The sequence below is a fragment of the Gracilinanus agilis genome, chromosome 4 (genome assembly GCF_016433145.1).
Source record: "Gracilinanus agilis isolate LMUSP501 chromosome 4, AgileGrace, whole genome shotgun sequence".
In the NCBI taxonomy this organism is placed as follows: domain Eukaryota; kingdom Metazoa; phylum Chordata; class Mammalia; order Didelphimorphia; family Didelphidae; genus Gracilinanus; species Gracilinanus agilis.
In genome coordinates this window covers 320,013,625-320,024,204 of record NC_058133.1, presented here as the reverse complement: position 1 = coordinate 320,024,204, position 10,580 = coordinate 320,013,625, and the positions used below count along the sequence as shown (strand labels likewise).

Below are 10,580 nucleotides of genomic sequence, written 5' to 3'. Positions count from 1 at the left end.
ACTATGGCATCTCCATCTTATGAGAAACATTTATATTGGGGCTGGGGATATTTTTTCACAAATCGAGGAAATTCATATATTCATTGATTACCTGAAGATGGAAAAGAGAGTAATATTTTTTCCTCCAGTTCTGATATTGATTCCAGTAGCATTGGCATGAAAAACTCAGGTCTCCTTAGCTATGAGAATCACAATACCATTTTGGCTGTAGTTTGTAAAGTGTCTATTAATGATTGCATATCTTAGACTGCATTCTCTTTTATTATAGATGCTGGAATACTTATCATATTGTTGTGTCATTCATTCTCAGAGGATTTTTATATAAGAAGGAATGACCCAGAGTCTCATTAAATATTTTTTTCTTATTAAATATTTCTAAGGCCCTTTAGCAACATAGTCCCTAAGTCTGGATGAACCTCAATTGGGGTTTAGTAGTATTACCACATGAGGAATGTCAATCAAGGACTCATCTCAATAACCACAGAAATACCCAGTTGATGTCATTTTTATATTTTAATTGAGAATGTAAAGCTTCATATTGATTGTTTTTATTTTGAAAGTTAAAAATAAACAAATGATATTATTTAGCAAATGTTTCTTTTTTAAAATAATATTTTATTTTCCCTAATGACATTTTAATATTCATTTAAAAATGTAATCCCAAATTACTTTCCTCCTTCCTAATCTACCTCACTAGCTCTCATCCACAGCTCTCCCCAATTGAGACTATAAGCAGTGTGATATAGATGTTTTATATGCAATCTTGTGAAATATTTTTCTATATTAGTGATTTTGTGGAAGAGATTTCAAGCAGAAAAAGAAAAAGAAGAAAGTATGATTTAGTCTGCATTCAGATTTCAGTTTAGTCCTTTTTCTGAAGGCAGATGGCAATTTCAACTGGAGTTTCTGGGACTGTCTTAGATCACTGTATTGCTAAGAACAACTAGGTCTTTCATAGTTGTTCGTCAGAAGATATTTGCTATTACTATATATTATGTTCTTATGGTTCTTCTCCCTTCACTTTGCATTAGTTCATATAAGTCTTTCCAGGTTTTCCCCAAATAATCTCACTCATCATTACTTATAGTACAATAGTAATCCATTACCATCATATATCATAACTTGTTCATTCATTTCCCAAATGATGGACCCTTAATGTCCACTTCTCTGCTAACACAAAAAGTTGCAATAAATATTTTTGTAAAAATAGGTACTTTTCCTTTTTTAAAAATTTCTTTGAGATGTAGACCTAGTAGTCATATTGCTGAGTCAAAGGGAATAGACAGTTTTAGAAACCTTTGGGCATAGTTTCAAATTCTTCTCCAGAAGCATTAGATTTGATCACAACTCTACCAACAGTAGTGTCCCAATATTTTCCCACATATTCTCCAACATTTATCATTTTCTTTTTTTCCTTTGTCATGTTGGGCAATATGATAGGTGTTAGGTGGTACCTCAGAGTTGTTTTAATTTCCATTTCTTTAATTGATAGTGATTTAAAGAGCTTTTCATATGGCTATTAATAGTTTTTATTTCTTTAGCTGAAAATTGCTTGTACATACATTTTGACCATTTAAATATTGGAGAATGACACATTTTAAAAATTTTATTCAGTTCTCTATATAGTCAAAAATGAGACCTAGAAAAGATGTATTTCTGTGCAAAAGTTCAACAAAGCATATCTTATTGTTAGTTCACACTTTCTCTTCTTAAATTTGCTTTTTGTTTAAAGAAAGCAAAAGTACTTTAATTTTAATTTATTACTATAGTCTATTGTTTTTGATAACTGATCTTATCTTTAATATTGCCTTCATTATAATTATTAAAATTAATATTCATATTGTTATTCTAGCCTTAATTTCTTCTTATATCTTTAAATTTTCTTTAATTATCCCTCCTTATGATAAAATGTTAACATAAATAAAAACAATGTATTTTGGGATGAGGCATCAGCAGCTGCAGGGGGAGGACAGAGAATCAAGAAAGGCATCAGGTAAGGGGAGAGTTTTAGTTGACCTTTAAAAAAATCATGCCTTCTTAGAGGCTGAAATGAAGGGGAAATGTGAGAAAGAACAAAAGATACACTTTTTTTTGGTAAAATAAGTCTGAAAGGGTAAATTGCAACCAGGTCGTTAAATAAAGAGAAATTTGTGAATATTAAATATGAATTACGTGAATATTAAAGTCACTAGCATGTATTGAGGAGAGGAGTGGTCTGGTTAGATGTTTCTTTTAGTAATGTCCCAGTGTGAGCGAAGAATTATAGTTGGAAAAGATTCTACTTATAAAGACCAGTTAGGAACCTATTGTAATACTCTGGGCAAAAGATCATAAAGACTTTATTAATTTTTTTTCTTGATTATATGTAGATACTGTTTAAAATTTTTATTTTCTGGTATTCAACTGTCACATAAAAGAAAAATGTACATTTTCTGTTCTTTTCTTTAGGACCAAACTTGGATATTGTCATTACAAAGAATTTTATTTCACGTCATTATTATTTCAGTTTGCTTTGGAGTAATTATATGGTTTAGTATTTTCCTGTGTCAAAAAGGCACCAAACCCTTCTTTTTCTATTTCAACAATGACCAGAAATGAATATCTAACTTTTCTTTTTTTAAAAAAGATATTTTAGGGGCAACTGGGTAGCTCAGTGGATTGAGAGCCAGGCCTAGATATGGGAGGTCCTAGGTTCAAATCTGGCCTCAGACACTTCCCAGCTGTGTGACCCTGGGCAAGTCACCTGACCCCCATTGCCTACCCTTATTACTCTTCTGCCTTGGAGCCAGTATTGTCTCCAAGACGGAAGGTAAGGGTTTAAAAAAAAAGATATTTTATTTTTCCAATTACACATAATAGTTTTCAACATACATTTTTCTGAAATTATAAGATCCCAATTGTTTCCTTCTCTCCCTCTTTTAGAGATAGTAAGCAATTTGATTTGGGTTATATATATATGTATTATTATGTAAAACATACTTCTATATTGGTCATTGTTGTAAGAGAATATTCATATAAAACCAAAAGCCCCAAATAAAAACATAAATATTATGAAAAATTCAATGCTTTTATCTGCATTCCAACTCAAACAGCTCTTCCTTTGGAGGTGGATAGCATTCTTTTTCAAAAGTCCTTGAAAATTGTCTTTGATCATTGTATTTCTGAGGGTAGCTAAATTTCACAATTGATCATTCCACAATATTGTTGTTACTATATAAAATGTTCTTTTGGTTCTTCCTATTTCACTCCACATCACTTCATGTAGATCTTTCTAGCTTTTTCTGAAATCATCCTGTTCATCATTTCTTATTGCACAATAGTATTCCATTATTATCATATACCACAGTTTACTCAGCCATTCCCCAGTAGATGGGCAATCCCTCAATTTAAAATTCTTTGTCACCACAAAAAAAGAACTGCTATAAATATTTTTGTATAAGTAGGCCTTTCCCTCATTTTTATGATCTCTTTGGCATATAGAACTAGTAGTGCTATTACAGGATCAAAGGGTATACACAATTTTGTAGCCCATTTGGCATAGTTCCAAATTATATTTCAGAATGTTTAGATCAGTTCAACAACAATGCATTAGTGTCCTAGTTTTGCCACATCCCCTTCAACATTTATAACCTCTCTTTATTGTGATAAGGATCAATATGAAAGGTGTGAGTTAGTACCTGAGAGTTGTTTTAACTGTTATTTATCTTATCAAGAGTGAGTTAGGACACTTTTTTTCATAAGATTGATAGCTTTGATTTCTTCATCTGAAAACTACTTGTTCATATCCTTTGACAATTTGTCAATTAGGGAATGACTCATTCTTATAGATTTGAGAAATGACTCATATTCTTATAGATTTGAGAAATCTCTAGAATTGAGAAATGAGACCTTTATCAGAGAAATTTGCTATAAAATTCCCCCCCACTTTGTTATTTCCAAAATTTATAATATCACCCTTTATCTTGTTATAGGGTATGAGATATTGGTCTATACCTAGTTTCTGCCGTACTGTTTTCCAGTCTTCCCAGCAGTTTTTATCATATAGTTTGTCCTTATTCCAAAAGCTAGAATCTTTGAGTTTATCAAACACTGGATTGCTAAAGTCAGTAATCCCTGTATATTTTGTATTTAATCTAGTCCATTGATCTCACATCCTATTTCTTAGTACCAGATCACTTATTGATTATTGCTTTATAGAAAAGTTTCAGATCTGGTGCTTGCAGGCCAGATTCCTTCACATTTTTTCATTAATTTCCTTGATATCTTGATCTTTAGTTCCTCTAGATCAATTTTATTACTATTTTTCTAATTCTATAAAATAATTTTTGGCTGGCACTAAATAAGCAAATTAATTTAGATAGAATTATAATTTTTATTTTATTTCCTTGGCCTACCCTTGAGCAATTAATATTTTTCTAATTATTTAAATATGACTTTATTTATGCCAAGTGCTTTCTAATTGTGTTCATATAATTCCTGTGTTTGTCTTGGTAAGTAGATTCCCAAGTATTTTATATTTCATATTGTCTAGAATTATCTTAAAAGGAACTATTCTATTTCTTGCTGCTGGACTTTGTTGGAAATATATAGAAATTCTGATACATTATTATTATTTTTAAATGTTTAAAGAATATTTTCCTATGTTCACAAGATGTATTTTCTTTCCTTCCCCTCTTTCCTACCCCCTCTCAGAGTCAACAAGCAATTACACTGGGTTATTCAAATGTTATAACTTGATACCTATTTCCATATTATTCATTTGTGCAATAGAGCAATCTTTTGAAACCAAAAATCCCCATATAAACAAGTGATAAGTCATATGTTTTCCTTTTGAATTTCTACTCCCACAGTTCTTTTTCTTGATGTGGATAGCATTCTTTCTCATAAGAGCTTTGAGACTGTCCTGGATCATTGCATTGCTACCGGTAGCAAAATCCATAACATTTGATGATTCCACAATGTTTCACCTTCTATGTACAATGTTCTCCTGGTTCTGCTCATTTCACTCTGTATCAGTTTGTGGAGGTTCTTCCAGTTCATATAGAAATCCTCCAGTTCATCATTCCTTACAGCATAATAGTATCCCAGCACCATCATATACCACAATTTGTTCAACCAATTAATCTGATAGTTTTCCTAATATTAAACCAGGCTTGCATTCCTAGTGTAAATTCTACCTGGTCATAGTGAATGAGCATTGGGTTATATTGCTTTAGTTTCTTCACTAGTATTTTACTTAAGATTTTTGCATCAATATTCATTAATGAAATTGCTCTGTAATTTTCCTTTTCTGTTGTTGCCCTTCCTGGCTTAGAGTACTTTATTTGTGTCATAAAAAGAATTTGGTAGGTCTCCTTTTCCTATTTTGCCAAACAGTTTATATTGTATTGGGATTAATTGTTTTTTAAATGTTTGATAGAATTCATTTGAGAAGCTATCTGGCCCTGTGGATTTTTTCTTAGAGAGTGCTTTTTGATAGCTTGTTCAATTTCTTTTTCTGATATTGGATTAATGCATTCTATTTCCTCTTTTCTTAATATGGGAAATTTACATATATATTTTCACCTATATTGTCAGATTTATTGTCATATAATTGGATAAGACAGCACCTAACAATTGCTTGATTTTCCTTTTCATTGCTTGTGAATTCACTGTTTTGATTTTTGATACTGGTAATTTGATTTTCTTCTTTACTTTTTAAAAGTCAAACTAAACTATGCTCCATAGATTTTATTTGTTCTTTTAAAAAATAAAACTAACTCTTTCTCCTATTTACTAGTTTAATAGTTTTCTTGCTTTCAATTTTAAAAATTTCTCCTTTGAGTTTTTTTGGAATTCCAATTTAGTCTTTGAGGAGTTTTAGTTTGTTCTTTTTCTAGTCATTTTTAACTTGCATGCCTAATTCATTGATCTGCATTTTCTCTATTTTGTTGATGTGAGTATTCAGAGATAAAAATTTCCTCCAAAATAATGCTTTGGCTGTATTCCATAAATTTTGATATGCTGTTTTCTTCATGCCATTCTCTTTAATGAAATTGTTTTTATTATTTATTCTTTGACCCACCCTTTTTTAGCATTAGATTATTTAGTTTCCAATTAATTTTTACTTTCTTTTTTCATGAAACTTTCTTGATTATAATCTTCATTGAATTATGATGTAGAAAAGATGTATTTATTATTTCTGTTTTATTGCATTAGATTGTGAAGTCTTTTTTTTTTTGGTCCCAGTACAGTATCAGTTTTTGTGTAGGTGCCACATACTGCTGAAAAGAAGATATATTTCTTTTTATCCCCATTTAATATTCTCCAGAGAGCTATTAAATCTAATTTTCTAAAATTTCATTTCCTTCTTTTACTTCTTTCTTATATTTTTAGGTTAGATTTATCTGGTTCTGAGAGGGGAAGTTTGAGGTCCCTCACTAGAATAGTTTTACTATTGATTTTGTCCTGATGTTCATTTAATTTCTCTCTACAATTTATTTAGTTTCTCCTATAAATATTTTTGATGCTATGACTTTAAATACATATGTACTAAGTATTGGAATTAACTTACATTTATGGTATCTTTCACACCTCCCCCATTCACTTCTTTTGTCACTTTGTATCCTATTACCTTAACACAAAATATATGACCCTGAGGTTCTGATCAGTAGAGACAAAGCAAAAAAAAATAGAACTTTACATTTAAAAAGGTTGTGTCTTTGCTAAATAGTCCATAAACTAAAATGTAGCCATTCATGTTAAAGTATAAGATGAGAGAATCAAATATGATTAAAATTAAAAAAAAGAAAAAAATAATTCAACTAACATAGAAAGGGAACATTAATTAGGGAAAATTCATAAAATATTTCTGATAAAAGTCAGATATCCAAAATATATAGGCATTTAATACAAGCATATAAGAAAAGGAGACATTCTCCTAATACCCAAGTAGAAAGGATATAAAAAGATAGTTGATCATAACTGCATACTTTTAACAAACAAATGAAAAATGTTCTAAATCTCTAATAATAATCTATAAATAGAGCAATGCTAACTCTGGGAGCGGACTAATTAAGATGGCAGTGTAGAAAGAACCAGTATATCCCACATTTTCCCATAATGACACTACAAAGATCTAAGAAGAACACCAGATTGAGTAGTGATTATGAAATTTCATTAAATCTAGTATAGAAATCATATCAGATTATTTTTATCCTAAAATTGCAAATCCCTCCCATAAGCAAATGAACAGGGTCAAGAAGTATGGAAAAAAGTGTTAGTTAGACTTAGAGACTTTGTACCTATAGCTCCAAAAAGGGCCAAGCCATCCAGAGAAGGTCATGGGCATATATTATAGCTAGGTAATGGGATAGGCTATTGAATGAAAAGTCACATTTTCTCCCATGACCAGAAAATCAGTCTTGTAGCTAGGTTTTCAGGCCAGATATCATAGATGTCAGCATACCAGGCCTCAAGTTCAGGATTTTGGGGTCAATGGGATTGATGCTATATAGGAAATGAATTAATAGCTGATTCTTATCCTTTTCCTTTCCCTAAATAAAGGCAGTATCAGGAGGATTAATCCTTCTAAGTTTGGGAGTGGGTCATATTTACAATGTTTGTTCTTGGTGTTCCTTTGGACTAAATATTCATTTGTAAAAGCTAATCTACTTTTTTAAGTGGTTAAATTTAATCATGTTCAAAGGACACCTAAAACTTTGGGAACGCAAATTCGTTGGGCCTTGAATCATTGGCTTTTGGTTCTATTGCCCAAAGTGATTAATTTTGTATACAAAGGTCTCTTCTTAATGTCAGTAACCCATTAGTGAATCACTATTTCAAAGGGCAAGAATAATTTTGTAACTTTTCTTGTATAGTTCCAAGTTGCTTTCTAGAATGTTTAGCTCCTTAGATAGTAAATTAGTTTATCTCATTTGGTGCTATCATGCATCTACTAAGTTTGACTTAATTAGCACTTACTAAGACTTTTCTTTATGCAAGGCAATTTGCTACTATAACTATTTTAGAAATAATTTATATATACTTATATAGCAATTGATAAAAAATTTTTGATAGTCTTTAAGTGGAAGGAATGTATGAGAAAGATTATGAAGAATATAAGAAATATTACAGGACTAGAGAAAGAATTGTGATGTCCAAATTTTACAAAGAAGGAAGATATGCACTAATCAACTTGATAGACAGAGGGAACATATTTTTACTTATAAAGACTTTCATATCAAAGAACGATATGATTAGTGCACATACTTCTCAGTTATTTGTTATCTATTTCCCTTTTCACCTAATACAACAAGCCCAAATGAGCTACACTTCAGATTTTGTAGTAAATAGATCAACATCTTGGTAGATGCTGTCAAGAAGTAGTATTGGGATGTATATCTCTGTGTGTATACATACATATGTACATATACACATATATACCTTTGATGTATTCTGTTATTATCATGTTTCATCTTGGTAAGACTTTGGTGCTGTAGAATGAGGATTGTTGTGAGTATTTTATTTTATTTGTTGTTGTGAGTATTTTAGATGAAATATAAGATACAAATTACATGAGATGGCTTCAATACTACTTTTCTATGTTTCTATGATTATGTTTTTCATATACAAACAAAATAAAATGTAACAATATATAGAAATTGACATGTTAACCTAATATTTTATATTGACTATTTATTTAAAAGTTTCCTACATGGCCTAAGATAAAAGAAATTAGATTTGGAAAGAGAAGATGGTTATGGGCATACTTACCCAACTTGCAGGAGAGTTGGCCAAATCCTGTTATTTCTCTGAAATTCACATTCTTTAACAATAAAATGATATTCATAATAGCTTTCATAACTACAATTTAGGGTCATTGTTGAGATAAAATGTAGGAATGTGAAAATAAACAATAGTCAGCTAACATTTCTTAATGCTTACTGTATGCCAGGTTCTATGTCAAGCACTTCAAAATCTATAAAGCATTATGGAAATGCAAAGTATTATTATAATTTTGCTCATTTATTTAATGTATGCACTTTGGAAAATCATGACTATTAGTATATTCTTGGCCCTTGAAGTCTCAATTTAAATGTGATATTCCAGACTTGGACATATAAATGACATTTTTTTTTAGTAAACACACAAAAAGCAGAAAAGAGTTGCTAAAAAGCAGGAATACAAATCATGGAAAAGATTTCATCATGAATCCCTCTGATGGGTGTTTCCAGGATATAAGCTTCTTGATAGAAGTCTTCATATCCTTATTCCTCAGGCTATAAATAACGGGGTTCAAAGTTGGAGGCACCACTGTATAGAACATAGACAACAATAGATCCAGAACTGAGTTAGAGTCAAAAGGTGGTTTTAAATAAGCCATGGCCCCAGTTATGATAAAAACTATGAAAACAATGAGATGAGGCAGGCAAGTGGAGAAGGCTTTAGACCGACCTTGTGTTGTTGGAATCTTCAGCACAGTTGAGAAGATGTGAACATAGGAGGTAATGATGTAAATACAGCAGAAAATCCCTAAGCCCAGCCCAATAGCTACACTCACATAAACTGCAATATGTTTTTCAGAGCAGGAGATCCTGAGTAAAGAAGGGATATCACAGAAGAACTGATGGATCTCCCTAGAGCCACAGAAGGGCAAGGAGAATGTACTAGCTGAGTACATGGTCCCAACCACTCCTCCACTGAACCAGGAAGCCACTGCCATTTTCACACATGATCCTTTGATCATGATAGTTTCATAGTGCAGGGGCTGGCAGATGGCCACATATCGGTCATAAGACATCACTGTGAGAATTGAAATCTCTGATCCTGCAAATAAAATCACTAAGAAGAGCTGTAGCACACATCCCAAGTAAGAGATGGAGGAACTGTGGCTCAAGGAGTTTGCAATGGATTTGGGCACAGTGACAGAAATGAGGCAGAGGTCTAAAAAAGACAAGTTCTTCAGAAAGAAGTACATGGGGGTGTGGAGGTGGACATCTAGAGAGATGAGGCTGAAGATAAGCAGATTCCCTATGAGAGCCATCAGGTAGATCATCAAGAAGAACATAGCATGTAAGATCTGCAACTCCCAGGTATTGGAAAAGCCCATGAGGAAAAATCCTGTCATGCTGGTGAGGTTACTCATATTCTGAGAGATTCTATTTATTATCTACAGAGGAAAAAAAACAGGTCCCAAATGATGAGAAGACCACACAATGATCTAAGTTTCAGATCTGAATTCTAGTTCTGGCTTTCAAACTGTGATATAGAGAAATTCACCATCTCTATTTCAATCTTAATTTACTCATTTGTAAAAAGAAGGTGTTGAATGAAATTATCTTAAGTTTTTTTGTAAACCTCAAAACATACATGAAACTAATCATCTAATTCTTAACTGGAAAAAGAATAACAAAATCATCTCTTGCTACATTAATTGTTTTTTTGCTGTATATAATATATGTCTAACAACTCTTTGAAATAAATAATTTGGGTTGTTACTCTCAATTGATAGATAGGTTATTGGTGTTTAGACTAATTGATTTTCCCTGTGTTCCTATATCTGTCATCAGAATTTATATTTTAAAGCAGGTCTCCTGATT

At 31.6% G+C, this 10,580-nt stretch overlaps 1 protein-coding gene across 1 annotated transcript; it reads right to left on the bottom strand.

Moving 5' to 3' along the window:
- Positions 1-9,169: 9,169 nt before the first annotated feature.
- On the bottom strand, positions 9,170-10,126 carry LOC123246493 (olfactory receptor 14A2-like). Its single transcript, XM_044675371.1, has one exon. The coding sequence runs from the start codon at positions 10,124-10,126 to the stop codon at positions 9,170-9,172; it is 957 nt and encodes a 318-aa protein (XP_044531306.1).
- Between the last annotated feature and the right edge of the window lie 454 nt (positions 10,127-10,580).